A 19,853-nucleotide genomic window follows, 5' to 3' on the forward strand; every position below is an offset into this window, starting at 1 on the left:
CTTCAATGTAGCGTGAAAAATTATGACACACGATTTAAGTTTCTCTGTTTGCTATATCCGTAATTTGTGTATCTTTAATATCTAACTGAATAAAGAATGATTTTTCGTTAACTGTCTACCTGGATTATTGGCGACATCTCCGCCTACTTTAAGCCTCGTTGGAATTTCATAATACTTAAAATATCTCAGCTTTTGTGCCCGAAATGCCTCCCCGAAATCTTACATAATTTTACACTTAGGCTTTTGATATTTAAGTTGGCAATATATAAGACGATTGTTTTTATAATTTTAGAGAGGAAATTTTACCTGTTGATTTGGCTTTTCTAATGTGACTTACGTTCTTTTAAACGCTCAACTATCCGGAATTTTCTTGTTTACGAAATTCGGTATTTCCCGAGCTTTTCGGATAGTCTACCTTTTACCATATGTTGTAGAATTCAAAACACGCCTTTGATACCAAAGTTTCTTGACTAAAGCCAGGTCATATTAAAAGAATTTCCTGCATTTTGGCATTCATCTTCCTTAGATTAAACTGAAGAACAATTCAAAATTTGTTTCAAATATTACATTTCATATGTGCACTTTATAAGGAAAATTACTAAAAGTACGAAATTTTTACGTTGTTTCGTTGATTTATAGACTCACTTAAACTTGCGGTCTAAAATATACTTCAAAAGAAAAGCCAAGTTTCAAAAGCAATTCATGAATATTGATTCCTCTCTCCTTCTTTCAAAATTATTACTGGGATTAAAGTTTCTTCAGTTCATCACTTCCCACTTTCCTGTTCACATTTTTTTTAAACATATATTTTGATTAAAACTGAACCAGTCTTACATTCTATCGAATGGCAACAGTCTGGCCCAACGGAGGTAAAAATACTTCATTTCGAACAGTGTTGCCACTGCTCGTTTTTAAATCTGAGCTTGTTAATCAAAAATTCATGAAATTCTTACAAATTTATTTATTTATTTATTTATTTTTTTATTTCCAATGTCGCGCACTAGCCGTTAGAGGCGCTAGCCGCTATACTAAGACCGGAAGCGTTGATCACTTTATTATGGAGGCTCCTAACAAATCGGTGGGCCACCATTGCCTCGTATGAATGGACAGACAATTTACATCCATGCCTTCTCCGGGATTCGAGCCAGAGTCCTTCGGTACGACAGTAAGAGTCACTAAGCACTTTCCCGTCTGAGCAGCAAATTCTTATAAAATACAAAGTGAATCAAAAACAAATTCTAAATGCAAAATTCTCTAATATGCGTTATTCCTCTTTCTGTGTTTTTTTAATAGCCCTCGGATTAACTGTATTTTTAAGTCAACAAGTATTATCCTGGGAACTACGGAGTTGACTATAATCTAAATAATCAAATTCTTTTTACTGCTCATTCCCTGACTTCGTGCCCACCAGCGGCCGAGCGGTAAAGTCGCTGAACACTGGTAGTTCGGTCTGAGGTTCGAATCCCGCGAACAGGCTGGCTACATGGGCGTTTTCGTGGTTTTCCCCATGTGTTACGTGTATACGAGCCAGTTTCCCTTAGAAAGTCCTTCACGAAGGCATCACTCCCCTTAGGCAGATAGCCCTAGTGAGCTTTGCCATAATTAAATAAACCAAACCCTGACCTCGGTTTAATTGCCCGCATTCGACTTGGCTTCAAGCAAAACACTGAATTCTGTTCTCAGTCAAAACTTGATCTAATAATAATAAAGAAAGAAAGAAAATTATGAAAAATTGGGAAAGAATCTGAAAGAATTCATATCTTAACATTACACAAATGGATTTGTTAAGGTTTTCTTATGCTTTCATTGAACATTACTGGTTACCAACCGCTCTTGCAATCACTCCTGCTTATACAACATTTTTCGGCTTTTAGCTTTACTATTAAGCATCTTTTTCTTTGCACGCAAGCCACATAAAACTCAATAGCAAAGCCAAATAATATTTAAAACTACATATCTTTAGAATTCTAGATAGAATGATATGGGTTGCCGTACATTTTTTTTATATTCGCTATTTCTTTGAAAACTAACCACTCGAGCGGTTAGAACCATCTAAAAGAGTTCATAACAAAAAGAAAAAAAAATTACATAAAGGATTTGAATGAGTCCAGTTAGTGTTATTAGGATATTTAATACTTCTAATTAGATATCTCATGATTTAAGTATTCGTTTTTATTTAAATGGATTATGTTAAAAAGTAAAAAAATATTTTTAAGAACTGCGTTTATTGTCTTTCAATTCCTTGATTTGTTACTCAGTAAGAGAAAAATTAAATTTGAAAATTAAACTATTTTATGGTTTACTAAATGGCAAACATATACTGTTGATTATCTATTTTAAAACCTGCTTATTTTTTTAACATTTTGTGTGCTGCATTTATTTATTAAATACCACGTTCTTCGCACTTAAAGCATATCATTCAGTTCAACAGCAATATCGCAAAATAGTTTTGAAATGAGCATATCTTTAGAATTTCCGATTACAGAGACTAAAAATGTTTTTTCTGTACAACTTTGCCATGGCTCGCTTTAAAATCCTTGAGTTTTTTAATCAAAAATTCGTTAAAGTTTTACAAACTATGAAATCGATAATAAAACAAATTCCAAATTTCAAAGTGTGTCTTCTACATGCCCATATTCGTAGTAGGATTACGTCATTCAAAATTCGATGGTTCTATATACCGTTGTTTTATCACAATGCGAGAAATATATATACATTTATACAGATTTTTCATCATTTAATTTCTTGAAATATAATGCAGGACTCTAACATTTGGTGGCAACAGTTTGAAAAGTGAAACGGATATTTATAGTGATTCAACGCAAAATCGCAAAACGAAAACAACAATCCTTCAGGGACAAAGCCCCGGACATTTTTAACAAACAGTTTATAGATTTATTATGAATTTTGTTAATTTTTGTGAATTATTTGTAAAATAGTTGTATTTCTTGTACACTGTCAGAAGAATGGCATCAAGAAAACAGAAGCTTTTATGGAAAAATAAGATAAGATTACAGAGGCAAATCTTCTTAACTTTGAAGTAAATGGCTATCTTACTAGACTGGCGAGGTATCGGCAAGCTGGCGATGGTTTTGGAGACTAATTCTTTTTGCCACATTTGATAAGAAATCTTCAAATGCGCCAAACTCTGCGACCATTTAGCAACATTTTGGTCCGGTCCCTGTGTAGCTATAATTGATACCTATATGTAACTGTAACCCAATCTTGCACTTATATGTAACTTTAATCGTATATGCTTTCCAATAGTTTCGAGAAATGAAATGTACTCAGATTTCCTGGCGACTGGGGGAAAATTATAGAAGACGGGAGAGAGCATCAGTTTTCATCTTTTAGTTCAGAAATGACTTCGCTTTCATGAAGCTTCATGAAAGTAAGAAAAAACGGTATAGTAATTACCAGAAATGGAATTGTTTGTAATTTTACGTATTTCTTGCTCTGACGAAAAGCCAGGAGTTGGACAGTTTGAAATCTATTAAATTTTTACATACATAATAACAGAAATTAAATTAGCGAATAATAAAGAAACATGACACTGCATGAGATCTAGTTCAAATTCCATTTGTATTAAAAAAATTAAACTATATTTATTCAAAACAAGTCGCATTTTAGATGGCAAAGGATAGCAAGTAGTTCGCGAGCGCAGTTAAGATGTCGGAGAACTGCATGTGCCTCACAAGCCGCAGAATGGACATGTCTGGTATATAACGTGAGATTTTCGAATAGTAAGACAGAGCGTATTTGTGCCCCTGGAGGCTAAGTTATTAGGATTCCGCTAGCTCAGATAAGATCGGCTTTGCGTGTGTGAGCCAACTTCGCATTAAACTGAAATGTGTAGCCTTTGGTTTACTGAATTTTAAAATTACGGTATAGCTTACTGAGTATTGGGAGGTCTTTGTGCAGGCTTCGTTTCTTGGATGCGCTTTTCATTGCGCTTTGTTTAATATTATTAGTATTTTGAAATAAATACTGACTGGGCTCTGTGAGAAGAGTTATACGAGTACTTTTTTTAGAAAGTTCTAAAACTGCTAAGCTTTTTTTTTTTTTTTTTTTTTTTGAGGAAAAACAAATTTTATCAAGCTACATCGATTATATGTGCATTCAATCCACTGCGAACCCGTTTGCACTCAACAAATTTATGATAACTAAGAAAAGACCAGTCTTTATATACAGACTGGTCTTCTTAGCTATCCAAACTCAAGGTAGATAAACGGTTTATCACTAAGTCTAAAATTTAATGCAGAGTCTTGAGAAGGTTTAAGAAAACCTTTTCATTAAATCGGAACTTTGAGCTTAAAGTACACTTTTCATGCTTACGAATGAGCCAACCACTTGTGGTGAGATAACTGTTTAAATTTCAGTAAGCTATACCGTAATTTTAAAATTCAGTAAACCAAAGGCTACACATTTCAATTTAACGCGAAGTTGGCTCACACACGCAAAGCCGATCTTATCTGAGCTAGCGGAATCCTAATAACTTAGCCTCCAGGGGCACAAATACGCTCTGTCTTACTATTCGAAAATCTCACGTTATATACCAGACATGTCCATTCTGCGGCTTGTGGCACATGCAGTTCTCCGACATCTTAACTGCGCTCGCGAACTACTTGCTATCCTTTGCCACTTAAAATGCGACTTGTTTTGAATAAATATAGTTTAAATTTTTTAATACAAATGGAATTTGAACTAGATCTCATGCAGTGTCATGTTTCTTTATTATTCTCTAATTTAATTTCTGTTATTATGTATGTAAAAATTTAATAGATTTCAAACTGTCCAACTCCTGGCTTATCGTCAGAGCAAGAAATACGTAAAATTACAAACAATTCCATTTCTGGTAATTACTATACCGTTTTTTCTTACTTTTTGAAGAGGTAACGGTCGTCGGAATGCACTAATATGTAGTTAATCTGAAACGCAATGCAAATATTTTTGTTTAATTATTCTCCCTAATATTTTTCTTTCAAATTAATTTGACTTCAGGCAATATCTTCTTACATTCGTGTGTGATCCCGTTGTTCACAACACTTGTGATCCACCTGAAAGATTTGCTGTTCGTTGTAGGGTACTACTTTTATTCAGTCCTTGAATGGCGTGAGTTACTGCTGAAGAAACCTGTTTCGCCTTGCAATCTATACAGAGTTCTTTTAATCTGTAGAAGAATTTAACGAGGATTTTATTTCTGGAGTGAACCTTCAGCCACCACTTACTTGGTTGTCTCAATTTTCTGCGGAACTCTTTCAAAATTAATTTCTTATCTCTAAGCAAATCAAAAAGTTTTATGCAGTTGCTTCACAGATTTCAAAACTATTCACAATATTCACATTAACCATTCACACTTAACGAACACTTTTCCACAGGAAACTTTTTCAGAATAATTTCTTGGTAGTCTTAGGCAGAGAGCATAATTTATTTCACCAATGGTTGGGCATGCTGAAATACTTGGAGTCGTGGGAAGAATAACTGGTTTGACAACGATTTAAATTTTAATCAAAATTCCCATTTTATCAAATATTCTCCAAATAGAGATCTTTCACCTTAATTATTAAATCTTCATATGAATAACGTTGCATTAAGCAATGAGGGATGAACAGAACACAAATGTCTCGCTTCTCCAAAGTTTCTATCAAAGTCGGCATATTGATATTGGTGAAATGTCTTTAGATTGTAATATTTTCTTGTATTTTTCGATTTCTTGTTTGATGACCTTCTTTATTTCTACCTCACACTAGGTTAGATGCATTTTGCTGCACTAGGTTAGAGTCGCCGGTAAATATCACACTAGTTTAGATGCATTTGGCTGTGGGGCATATCTAAAATCCCCCCCCTTAGTACTGCAGCTCTGCAGCTGCCCTGGCTCTGATGCTGCATTTCCCTTCCTTTGATCTGCTGATATTTTTTTCCTTCTTCTGAGTTATTTTACTTAGAAATTCAAGACGATACGGTAAGTCATTTGATCACCTTTGAGGGTCCAACATTTAGAATATGATGGATCCGTACTATTTGGAAATAAACTACTGTGCAAACTTCTGCCGCGTTGCAAAAGGCCACCACATCGAAAATCTGTGCATTTCCATAGAAATATGAAGAGTTACGCGCTCATGTTACATTTGCATTTATGAAATGCTTTCATTGTAGTTGTGACAGGTATCTTTTATTTCTGTAACATTACTTTTGATTTACCATGTATTTGAAAAACAGATGAAAATTAAACAGCTAGGTTGAAGTGTTCGGCTGGTAGACAGATGGAGTATGTGCTCTAAGAAGCGTTTATATAGCTCGGCAATGAATTACCAGATTTATTAACAATAGGTTAAGTAAGTCCAAAATTATTGCAACGATTCAAGAGGTGGTTTGGATAATTTTCAATGATGCGCATAGACTTCATTATCTATAGCCCAAATTATCGGGTTGATTGGAGAGATAATTTCTAGAATTTTCAATGATATGCTGGAACTTCGTTATCTATGTTCAAAATTATCGCTACGATTGGGGAGATAGTTTCGAGAATTTTCAATGATGAGATGTGCACTGATTACTAAAAAATTCTGGCAGATTCCATTGGATGCCATGCTGAAAAGCTGTATCAGTCACGGCCGTCATAAGAGATGCTAATTATTCATATACCACTGCACTTTTTTTTTTTTTTTTTCGTGTGAATTCTTCTATACTGGGCACCAGTAAAAGTAGTTATTCCAAAGTTTCGGGAAACATTTTTTAGCGATTTCTCAGATTACGATCCAAATATTTGAATGATAATAGTATGTTGGTCCTTATGTTAATTGTGTGGAGAAACAAAATTACTTTTTAAGAAAAACCCTAAACAAGTTAATAGCTTATTTTTAAATAAATACCGTATTTGTGGGCATGTAAGACTCACTTTTTTCTTTGAAAATAGGTCTGAAAAACGGGGTGCGTCTTACGCGCCGACACTCAGTTATTGATTACATTCATTTCTGGAAACTTCCTCTATTCGGAGTTATGCGATTGTTTTCTTGTTGCCTTGCGGAATGTGGGAATATTACAGTTACGTAGAGTTCTGTGAATGCCCATGCGCTGTTGTCGATGATGACAGGTGGGTTCGTTTAAATTTTCCAGTTTTTGTGAATGACTTTAAAATGTGTGAAATTTCTACTGTTCAGTTTTCTTAAATTTGTTGGCAAGTTATGATTCAAAAACAACTTCGGCATTGCTATAACATAGCGTACAAGCTACGTGTGATTGAGGCTGCAAAGAGGCATTTCGGGCCACCCCCAACTGAGAAAATGATAAGAACTTGAAGGAATCAGGAAGAGGATCTAAAAAAAAAAAAAAAAAAAAAGCGACTTGCAGTAAACATAACCTACGAAGGGGAACTGCGCAATGGCCTGAACTTGAGGCAGAGCTGAATACTTGCATTTTAGACCACAGGAAAAGCGGAATGTTCAGTCTCAACAAAAATGATTATTCATCAAGCGAAAGCGATTTAAAAAGTGCAGATAGATTGGATATTTTCAGAAAGTGTTACTTTGTATTTGTATTAAACTAAACTCAGTGGCGCAACAGCCCCAGTGGGCCACGGTCTGCAATGCACCGAAATCTGCTTTCTTGACTTTGGGCCCTGAAGTGCATCAACATATAACCTGGACAAGTGGTCAGCTTGTCGGAGGACCCCCGGTGTTTAGTCTTTAAGTGAACTTGGTACTCATTTTATCGACCCACTGAAGGGATAAAAGGCTGAGTCAAGCTTGCCCAGCCCGGGGATCGAACTCCGGATCTATGGTGCAGCTGCGCGACGCGCTAGCCACTTCGTTTTTGTATTACTTTATATTTAAAATACTGTAAATTCATTATAATGATCAGTAATAAAGTTTTATCCTTCAAAAATGTGTATAAAAAAGGGTGTGTCGTATAGGCCGGTGCGTCAGTATAACGCTTAGAATTCCTGATACAGGCGTTAAGTGTTGGCATACATTTTTTTCAGTCTTTCCTCAGTTTATCATATCAATGCTCGATTTTCTTACTAAGATCTCTCTTCAAAACGTTTTGACTTTTTATTACCAACGTTTTGTGTGTTTTGCTTTATTTATTAAATATCTCATTCCTGGCGTTTACGCCATATAAAATTTGATTCAGTAGCAAAATCACAAAATATTTAAAGCCAGCATATCTTTAGGATTTTCCTCTTTAGTCATCCTTTCGCGCTGGAGACCAAAATGTTTTATTCCACACAGTGTTGCCACTTCTCGCTTTGAAATATTTGAGTTCGTTATTGCAAAATTCGTTAGTGTTTTACAAGACATGAAACAGGTTATAAAACAAATTCGAAATTCAAAATTCGGGCTTCCAGGTGCCCATGTTCGGGTAGAGGACTACGTTATTCAGAATTTGACGGCTCTAGGTACCGTTGTTTTTTCACAATGCGAGAAACATACATACATTCGCGCAGATTTTTCATTATTTAATTTCTTTAAATATAATATAGAGCTGTAATATTTTATGGCAACACCATGAAAAGTGATATACCGTTTATTGTGATTCAACACAAAATGCCGTTTCGAGATTAATATCCCATTCGGGACTAATGTCCCTTTCAGGGGTAAAAATCGAAATTAAAAATGCAGGTTTCCAGGCGCTCATGAATTATGCATATTGTTTCGCGGGCTCTATCTGCAGGCGTTTATCCGCAGTGCGAGGAATATATGCATGCATACGTACATAAAGACTCTTCATTATTTAATTAAAAAAATCTGATGTGTACACCATATGACTTCCTTGTACGGAATATTAAATTATACGCTTTTTTTCTTGCATTTCATTTAAACTTATTGGATTGAATTAAATCTACTTCGCCGAAACCGCATAAACCACAATAGAATAAATGCATTCTTTAAAATTCACTCTAGTATTTGTTTATCATAGAGACACTTTGGTGCTAGATTCACTTAACAGTATTATATTTCTTTCATATTATAACTCAGAATGCACAAAATTTATATCATTTAAATAATTATCTAATCGTTGCCACATATTCTATTCAAATACTATAATAAAGCTAGAACGATGTATAAAAGAAATTAAGCAAACAAATTAAAAAAAAAAAAAAAAAAAGAAAGAAAGAAAGAAAGAAAGAAACAGTTTTTTACAGACCATTGAGTATTTCTCATTCAATTAATTCAGTTTTCACTTCGCGACAAGGCAAAAATACATAAAAACTCAAAATATCTGTATTAAAAATTACGAAGTAAATCTTAAACGCTTATTTCCTCGAAAAAATTCCAGAAAGGATTAAGCATGATTTAATTCGCAATAATAAATGAAGGCGTTATCTTTGTTGTTGCGAACCTAAGTTTCTCTAGATTGGCCACAAATCCACTATCCTGCTGTTTCAAATGTAAACAAGCAATGGCCGCCATCAAAAAAATTATTAGGCTTAGCGGCACTTAAGCAACTTTAAAATTGTTGATAATTCTAAAAATATTGCATATAGATTTACTAAAGGCATAAAAACCTTAACCGGAAGATAAGAACAACATAATTCCATCATTTTTAAAGCAAAAAATTATTTTAATCATTTTTAAAGCAAAAAATGTACAATTCACAAACATATAAGAGTAAAGAAACTAAGATCATTGAGCCGGGTAACAGAGTGGATATATATATAAATATATTTACATACGTTTGGCGCGGCCGATTGCAACCAAAATACGAGGTGCACATCTACATGTTATAGCAGTCCTATATACAAAATTTCAACGTTCTGAGACTACTCGTTTTTGAGTTATGCGAGATACGTACGTACGCACGCACGTACGTACATACGTTCGTACAGACGCCACGAAAAATTCTCTTCAGAATTCATTTTAAAGCAATTTTATAATTTTTTTGGAGGAAAAGAGTATTTTATTCTGTCCGTACGTACAGATATCACTCAAAAACATCGTTAAATTGCATTCGATAGCGGTCAAAATGGATATTTTCGTTGAAATATGCTGCCTGAAACTCTTCGCGATTACAATACTTCCTTTTTACTTCGTACAAGGAAGTAAAAATAATAGCCCGCAATAATATTTGGAGGCAAAAATTTGATAAGTTATTCGGACGCAAAGGTGATACGTACAGAATGTTCGTTTCGAAACGAACAGCATCACTGGTGGTAAAAATTTAAATGTATCTCACTGAACTCATATATCCGACTATAAATAATAAGTGCAATATTAATTCAGTGTAAAGATATGAAGCCAGTACATCTAAGGTCAACGAAGGTTTAACGTGTAAAAAAACACATCCGTATATTAATCATATCTTCCCTCGCACTTCTTTCCCACTTCTCTTTTATCTTAATATTTGTTAAAAACATATTGCTGCAGTTAATACTAAATTCTTAGGAAAGAAAACGTATAAATGCTCTCTCATTCTGAGTAAATCGGTGAGCTGACTGTGGGGCTCTCTCTTTTACAATATTATTTGGGCCATGAGTTTAGATAAATCTCTCAGAATTCTCATTGCTAAGAATAAAAATGTTCAGTTCCGAGAAATGTGTCATTGCTACATGCGCGAATTCAAAGTCAAAAGGGTATGGAAGAATAGTTCAGGGATTTCAGGAAACGGGAAAGCGAACTATCATTTATCTGGTGAAAATCTGTTGACATAAAAAATTAAAACTGAAATCGTTTGACCAAAAATGCAAACTGAAATATTTTTTTTGAATGTGACTAAGCTACGATGTTATCGTGTTTATTAGGTTAAATAAACATAACTTAATCGTTTTTTCAAGTAAATTTTGATCAAAATAAATGTAGACATTTCCGTATAAAATTTACTGTATTCTTTACTTTTTCAATCTTTGTATTTACTGTATAATATAAAGGAAATAATGGAAGTTAGTAATTACAAAATATGCGATAATTTTTTATTTTTATTTACAAGAATGAATTTACGATTACTGAAACAGGCGTAAAGCAGCTACATATTATTTATTAAGATGACCTCTGCGCTTAACTCCTTAACCCCCAACAAAAAAGTTAAAAGTATATACTCTACCAACAACTTACTTAAGAGACTATTGGCTCGAATGATTGTAAAAGCCTTCATGCCACAAAGACATTATAAATTTATAAGTATCCCGTGCATTCATCAGGGTCCATAGATAAGCAGCTGGCTTTGATAACAGTTGTGTTGACCAGCTCAGCAAATCGTGTATTTCAAATGAGCAGTTCATAGTAGTAAGGCAAAAGTTTGACAAAAAATTTGCTACCATAATATTCAATTATTATAAACGTCTCGCTGACACTTTATGCTCTGCAATTATTTCTCTTATGAAATGATGAATAATCTGCATGTATGTACTTGGAAAATCATAACTAAATTTTGAATACATTTAGTCCTCCACTCAAACATATGCACCTATTCTTTTAAATCGCTGAGTTTTTTAAATAATAATAATAATAATAATAATAAAACAAATATATTGAGTCTTGAGTTAAAATAGGGATTATTGGAGGTTAAAGCAAGAAGAGCCAGACTAAGATTCATAAATTTGCAGGGATAATTTCGAAGGATTAAATATAGATTCGTCTGCTTCAACTGCTGAAGTTCAAAGAACGAAAGAGAAGCCTGCGCTCAGGCAATAAATTACTTCCTAATTGTTTTCATCTTTTGATGAAAACAATTAGGAAGTAATTTACTTAAAAGCTGAGGTTAATGACAAACTGGAATTGAAATTGTTAATAAATCAGTTCTAGTTTTTGCGTTGAAAATATAGTTGAGTATTTTCTTATATATTTATTTTTACTTTTAAACATGCATGCGTTTTATAATTAATTTTTTATATTTATATATCGTTTTCTTTGTCTATGAATTCGGGCAGAGTTTTAAAAATTTGCATAAATCTTATCGCTAAAGCAATTTTTTTAAAGTATTCCAATAACAAATCATACATTTTAAATATACCTATCATTAACGCATAATTTTTATATTCAAGAAAATAATTTAAAAAAAGTCATTTAGAACTTATACCAGGATGAGACTGTCATAACTAATAAGCAGTATTTGCTTACATACAAAAAAGACAATTTACACAATTAGTAACTTCACTAAAAATATAACTCATTTGGTTTGAAATATTTACAACGTCTGATGTGGACACCACATGACGGTTTATTAACGGTTTATTAAATTATACACATTCTTTGCTAAATTTCATTTAAACTTATTTCCTCGAATTTCATTAGAGATATATTTCTCATTCAATTAATTCAGTTTTCACTTCGGGGCAAGACAAAACTACATAAAAACTCAAAACATCTTCATTAAAAATTGTAAAATACAGAAGAACCTAAAACACCAAATACAGTTAAAAAGATTGTAATTGAAATTAAGGTTTATAGGCAAAAACAAGCAAGTCGGCCAGTAGGCAGGAAGACAAATTTTTCAGCACACCAAACTGAAAGTTAACTTTTGGTCGCACTAGTAATCGAAAAGATAGGCGTAAACTGAGCTAGACAAAAAAGACAATGAGGTTGTTTCATAAACTGACTTAATTCATTATTCTGCTGAGAGTTTCAGATGCTAAGCCTCGTTAGGCTTAGCACCACCTAAACTTTTAATATTTTGATAATTCTACAACTATTGTACGCAGATTAATTAAAGGCATAAAAACCTTAACTAGAACATAACAACATATTTTCAATCACATTACAATTTACTAATATCGAAGAATTAAAAACCTGAGCTCACGGAGGCGGGTCATAGAGTGGTAGGTTCCGAAAATTTTGAAAATATGCGCATAATTTTCCCCTTCCTGTACTGTACATAGTTTCCCTCTCAGTGCTAGTTTATTAGTAACTTTTATTCCGTTGATTATTTTTACTTTTACTCAGTGTATTCACTTCTATTTGCATCTTTGTATTAACCTTTTATCTAATACTAGTAGTGCTCTAATAGGGCTGTGGAAAATAATCTTGATGTTCCTGTTGTAAAGTAACAGAGTCTGGTGTTGCAAGTTACCAATAAGTTTGTTTATCTCTTCCATAACTATATAATAAAGAATCTGTATGTATGTTCCTCACATTGCAGAAACACATGACAAGAGGTGGCAAGGGGGAATACGATAATCCTTTCAACATGAGCTTCAGTAGATGACGCTTAATGTGATCGCGATTGCTATTATTATTCGGATATTGTTATCAAACCGAAGTCGCGTCCATTTGTAAACAAAAAAAGTCTGAAATACATCTCTTATTGCGATCAACAGTTCGGTTAATATGATCAAAATGCTATAGAGTAAATTTTTTAAAACTCAATTAAAATCGCCAAATAAGTACAAAATAAATTAGTAAAAATTACTAAGTGACAGAAAAATGGCGCCAAGAAAGCGAGTAAGTCGCCAAACAAGTTGGTTTCAATTTTAGGCAATCATTTAAAATAAAGCAAAATAGCAAACTTAGTTTTAACGCAGATTTTTAATAACTCTATCTGTTTTGAGGGCAGTCAGACACTGATTTCTCTTCTTCAAGAGAAAAAAAAAAAAAAAAAAAAAAAATCTGAAGAATTTTTCTCTTTCCTCTGAAGAGTTAAATTCTCTGAAATAGCTACGACAAGCTAAAGTCCCCCCCCCTCTTTTTGGCCTTGTTTAAATTTTACTTTGTCAAGTTCTCTTCTAATGAAGGTTGTTCTCCAAGTAATAAGATTACGAGTGCAGCATGAGTAAAATAATTTCCGGAAATGTTATGAACAGTTTGTAAACAAACTTATGCATTTTTCTTGTTTAAATGCTGGGAAAATAAGCTTTTATGTGTGTGTGTGTGTGATTATGGCAAAGCCTCAAGGGCTATCTGCCTAAAGGAAGGGATGCCTTTCGTGGAGGACTTTCTAAGGGAAACTGGCTCGTATACACGTTACACATGGGGAAAACCACGAAAACGCCCATGCAGCCAGCCCGTTCACGGGATTCGAACCTCGGACCGAACTACCAGTGTTCAGCGACTTTACCGCTCGGCCGCTGGTGGGCCCCATGTGTTTATATTTATAGCAAACTGGTGGAATATCATTTCTATTTAAAGGGTATTTTTTCTCATCATTTAATATTATTATTGATTAGAAATAGCTGTGGACAAACGTGATTGCCTTCATTTCGTCTAATTTTACTTAAAACATTAAAATTTTTCCATCGTGTCATACCATTTTATTTGCTCAGAATTTCTAATATTCAGATGTTTCATCAATTTGATTATCCATTAAATACAGAAGGGTAATGTTAGTTTCCTTGGATATATATTTCAGAAGAATAGGTTAAAAAGGGAAGATGTAACCATGCTAGTACTTTATTTCAGATGTGTTTCAATTTGATCAATAGTTAATTGAGGGGACGCCTATCAGATCATACAGTTAAAATCGCAATTTCATTCAGCTTACATCGTGAAGATCGAATTATCCGAATTTCACACTTAAGAGAAAAAAAAAAAAAAAAAAAAAAAAAAAGAACGAAAACGTTTGCCTACTTCAGTACATAAGTAGTAGAATAATTGTGATCGTGCGAAGCAGGGTGCCCCCTGAGTTCTAATCCTGGCTTTTTTCGAAGTTTTAAAATATGTAAACTATAAATATATGTAAATAAAATACTAGTTTAATATATAAAATATGTCTTCTAGATATTTTTAAGTCCGCATGTTACTTTATTTAGCCTTTTTCAGTTTTATACAATATGAAAAGAAATGGAGTGAATAGAATGAAATTCGAATAGAATAAAATTCATATACTGCATCAAGAAAAAAGATTTGTTGAATTTTTTGATGATAATAAACTTAAAAATTCGAATTTATTAAAATTTAATTGAAGAAACTGAATCATATAAAATAAAAAAATCAGTATTTTCTATAACTGTTGACAAATAATTTCAGGATGCAAAAAATCATACGTCTGATGACTATTATCTTATTTAAACAGGATAACTTTTTATATGAACATTAATTTCCCGATCTTAATCCTCTTTTATACATACCTTTTCAGTTAGGCTAGTAATAGAAAAGACAGTTAAGTGACGTAACGTCGTGTCGTCATTCAGAGCTCATATAAAAGGTGTAGAAACAGATCAAGCTTCCAATCTACGTGCAGCATCCGCTTTGACACTATTGTCTGCATAGCTCCATTGGAGTTTGTTTATTAACTTTTGGGAAAACAACATACAGGTGCTATTTGTTCTTGAAGATGCGTAAGGAATTTTAGTATTTTCTGTAAAAGTGAATTTTTTGTTTTGCATAATAAGTAATTTTTGAAAACTCTTCTGCCTTAAACTTGAATTTTTGTGTTCATAATTTTATATGAAGCCGATGAAATAATAAATATTATCTCTATCCAATAGATATTACTATAGAGTTATTACTAATAGTTATTATCAAATTAAGTATTCATAATTTTATATGAAGTCATAAAATAGAATTTTATATTAATGTATTTGCTTTAGTCTAAATTTCTATCACTTCATTCAGATTCCTCTTATAGAATAAGATGTGTTCAAGAATATTTCTTCTTATTAAAGATGAATATGAAATTTTAATATTATCTGCGAAAGTAAATTTTGAATCATGCATAATGAGAATTTACCGAAAATCTAAATTTATATTTAATTCTATCTATGAGTCCAAATCAAATAGAATTTAGAAAACTGATTTCGTATGGAAAGCTTTTATTTAAAATAGATATGATAATTCACGTAGAAAAACGAGTAAAATAATTCGTTATGCAGTTTAATGGGAATAATAATCCTTCTATTTAGAAAATTCATCTAAAATTTTATATCGCGAATAATAAAAGCGTAGAGCAACTAAATAACGAAATCTATTTATTTAATTGCATTGCTAAATGCTTAAGGCATTAATTTTTTAAAAATTTACTGTTAGTGATTCACACATTTATTATTCGTGATGTAAAGTTGTAAATAATTTCTCTCAACAGCATTTAATCCATTATTCCCTTTAAACTACGTAATAAATAATTTTTCCCCTTTTAATGCATTAGTTACCATATTCATTTAATATAAATGCTCATTGTATAAAACAATTTTTAATTGCATTTTATATTCTGTTTTTAGTTTCAATTGTTATCAATAAATACTAGTTTTAGCGTTATCAATAAGAAAAAATTTATTAAAAAAAAAAAAAAAGAATATTGGGAAATCGTCATTAAGTGAGCCAAGATGACAAACTCAGAAGCAATTTTTTTGCGAGAAACACTTTTTTTCTCCATATGCCCCACATTTTTTTAAAAAAATGTACCAGAAAATCGCTCAATTAATATTTCTTTTATGATTCATGTTTTAAAGAGAATGAAGAGTTTAGTTTATAATTATTGAAAATTTCAAAACTTTATATCCGATATAATTTCCGATATTGAAATTTTAAAATCATAAGCGTCAAATAGTCTAAAAAATCCGGAGATTTTCAAAAATTCGCCCCCCCCAAAAGAAAAAATCTAACTAAAATTTTCATACAAGTTTCATTGAAAAGATTTGTTATCGTTGTATTCAATGACGCAAATAGTAAATTTCTGATTGGTTTAGTTTGATCGTTAAACGGAGATATTTATGAAATATCATTTAAATATTAGATAAAAAAATTTAAATCGAGTTTGAAAAATTCTTTTCAACACACTGCATTGCCATCGATCATTGCATCGTGTACAAAATTTAAACTCCTTAACTTTTTAGGAAATATGTTAAAAATCGATGACAAAATTCTAACCGCAGCAAAAGACTATAATACTTTTGTGTAAATATAAGTCTGGTAAACCAGATAAATAAATATTTGCCAATACACACTGCCTTATTACATGAAATTACATTATTCAGTTAATAATACTTTATGTTCAGTTTATAAACTGTATTTTGTGATAATTAACCTATTTTTCCGATTTTGATCTGTACTATTACTTTTCCTTTCGTTAGCCCTCACCCGGATGCAAATGAATGAAAACAATTATGACTAGGATTTTGAATGTTTTAGAGAGAGGGAAATTTTGGTAGCGACGCTTTCAGCTTTACTTCTTGCTACCCAGTTCTACTAAGTTAATATTCTGGCATTAGCCTTTTTGCTAACCTGTATGTTAAATTGCACCATTTAAGTTTAGGCCACTCTTGGTTAGACCATATGTTGTAGTATCATGTTATGAATCCATTTAAATTCGTATACTTTAATACACGCAAGTGGCGGAGTTTAGTTGTACGCACTCGTTGTGCCTAATGTTAAGTTTAAAATCTAATAAGAAAGTTTATTTGTTGTGGCTAATCTCGCTTGTCTGATCTAATAGGAATAAATTCACGAGTTTTATTATGGCAAGGAGCGCAAGATTGCATCTGCCGTTGTCATGACTTGAACACCATATGGTTGACTGTACGACTTTGATCAGCTTCACCCCAATTTTCATGGGAAAATACCCAACACCTCAGGGAAGGATCCGAGGGTTCTACCACCCCTACCCCCTACCACTAAACTACTTGTACCCGAGGACTTTTGGCTCGCCTCCATGTCGTACCCGCAATATACACTTACAAATATCCATGCCTTCTCCGGGATTCGAACCCGAATCCTGCGAACGATACAGCTGCCAGCAATACTTACAGATTTCATAGACATAGCGATTTGTTTGACAATCTAGTGAAGAAGTACGCAGGTTGAAACACTATAAATTTACTGTACACTAATCGAGCTTTTATAGTAAATTTTTCTAATATTGTACATCTATATCTGCTTGAGTAACGCTTAGCCAAGACCAAATTAGACCAGACCAAGTAACGCTGAACCAAAACCAAATTAAATTTTATTTTTTCAAGCAGAAAGGTTTTCAACAAAATCTTTCCAAGATTCCGAATGCTTCTTTATTTTAGGTTACGCTACTACACATTTATTATCTGCGAGCTTAATTATTGCATCAAATAGTGTACTGCTCCGCATCAGTGACTATCAACACAGAGACTAGAGTGACAAATGGCATTGGTCATAAATGTTTTTCACACAATTTTTTAATAATTTATGAAATTATTCAAATGTTACACAACACTGTAGTGGGTATCGATCAAAATTTAAATCTTGACAAGCACCGGAATCTTTCCATTTAATTTTAGTTTAATATCTATTTAAACTTATAGTGTTGCGAGGCCCCAACTTGTCAGCAACAGTAGTAGTGACTGCTATGAACTGTAAATTACACAAACTCGTAAGAAGGGTTTAAATCCCTTTTTATTCCACTTTAGAAATAACAGCTGCGTTCACTTGACGCTCACAAACTACGCCGACCCGGCGGTTTAAAAAAACAGAAATGTGAAACTAAAAATAAATGACAGGATGAATAAATAACGAGATCACTACCTACGAGGCTCTAAAATCGTAACTAACTTAACCGCGTTCTAAGATACAGCTGAGATTCAGCAAGCTTACTGATTAAGCAGTTGAAGATTCAACGAACTGCCGAAATAGGCACACAGGCCGAAACGCGCGGTTCTTAAATTTCTACCTAGCAACCTTCATGCTCGCGATTCAAGAAGCACACATACAATCTCGTTTCCCTTCTATTTAAGGCTCACCAGCGGCCGAGCGGTAAAGTCGCTGAACACTGGTAGTTCGGTCCGAGGTTCGAATCCCGCGAACGGGCTGGCTGCTGGGTGTTTTCGTGGTTTGCCTCATGTGTAACGTGTATACGAGCCAGTTTCCCTTAGAAAGTCCTCCACGAAGGCATCCCTTGCCTTAGGCAGATAGCCCTCGTGTGCTTTGCCATAACTCAACACACCAACACCAACACCCTTCTATTTAAACTCAACTTACTTCTGCTAAAATTTGAATAGACTGCGCGTTCTACTACAATTTACATACTCTGGCATTGGCCATTCTAGGGGAAAGTAAAGGCTTGACAGGAAAGATAGCTTAAAATAAATGTTAGTTAAAATAAATATAAACCCTACAAACTTTTCCGTTATTGCTCCATCTCGGTTACTGCAATATATCGGTTACAATCAATCATTAGTGAAAATCGACCTAGTCAATCACCTATGTCTTTAATTTGAATGCTAAAAACGACGTTGGCGTAGTATTTCCAAAACTTTCTACAATTAATTTTAATAATATTGCCATTCCATTCCATAATTTAATAGGCTCACCAGCGGCCGCTCGGTAAAGTCGCTAAACACTGGTACTTCTGCTCCAGCTCGAATGCCGGTGAATGGGCTAGTTGCATGGGCATTTTTGTGATTTTTCCAGAGTATAACGTATATACGAGCTAGTTATTAGTGGAAAGTCCTCTACGAAGGCGTATCTTTCCTAAATCAAATTGCTCGCGAGTGCTTTGCCATAACTAAGTAAAAAAAATAAACTAGGCGTTGTTCCATTTAGTTTGACTAAGTATTGCCCTCGGTACGAAACAAATATATCTCGAATTATACCCTACCTGATTATACCCTACCTGTCCAATTTTAAAAATATTGTCATTTGATTAAAAATGCCTTTAACCGATTTTTCTTTTTTACTCAGTTGTTATTGTTTCTAATCCTTCTAATCCTAAACCTCAACCAACGAACGACTTTTATTGCGGCTACGATGTTAGGTTTGCACCTGTTATTGGCTTAGGCCTTGGACACTTTAAAGGTGACAAAACGACGTTTTTCAGCTCCGTCTCGTTTTGATGAACGAATCCAAGGATCTCACATCTCTAAAGATGAGTTTCGTTTTGTTAGTATTTTAAGTAACCCCCTGCAACCCGTAGGTTATCTGATAACCAGAGCCTTTGGTGATTACCTTGACTTTGATTTTATTTCAATAATTTGTCTGATTAATATAATTTTAAATACATTTAATTTATAATTAATCTAA

General features: G+C 33.3%; 1 protein-coding gene across 8 annotated transcripts in view; it reads left to right on the forward strand.

The window, feature by feature from the left end:
• The first annotated feature begins 15,097 nt into the window (after nucleotides 1-15,097).
• Nucleotides 15,098-19,853, forward strand: part of LOC118197730 (uncharacterized) — a 67,335-nt gene continuing 62,579 nt past the window's right edge. For all 8 annotated transcript variants that reach the window (XM_035369263.2, XM_035369265.2, XM_035369264.2 and 5 more), the window contains exon 1: nucleotides 15,098-15,208. In XM_035369263.2, the coding sequence (XP_035225154.1) occupies nucleotides 15,205-15,208 (4 nt within the window). In that variant the 5' untranslated portion in view covers nucleotides 15,098-15,204. The remainder of the gene's footprint in view (nucleotides 15,209-19,853) is intronic.

Source organism: Stegodyphus dumicola, chromosome 4 (assembly GCF_044657685.1).
Source record: "Stegodyphus dumicola isolate Sdum_Otavi_A_Nest chromosome 4, ASM4465768v1".
Classification (NCBI taxonomy): Eukaryota; Metazoa; Arthropoda; class Arachnida; order Araneae; family Eresidae; genus Stegodyphus; species Stegodyphus dumicola.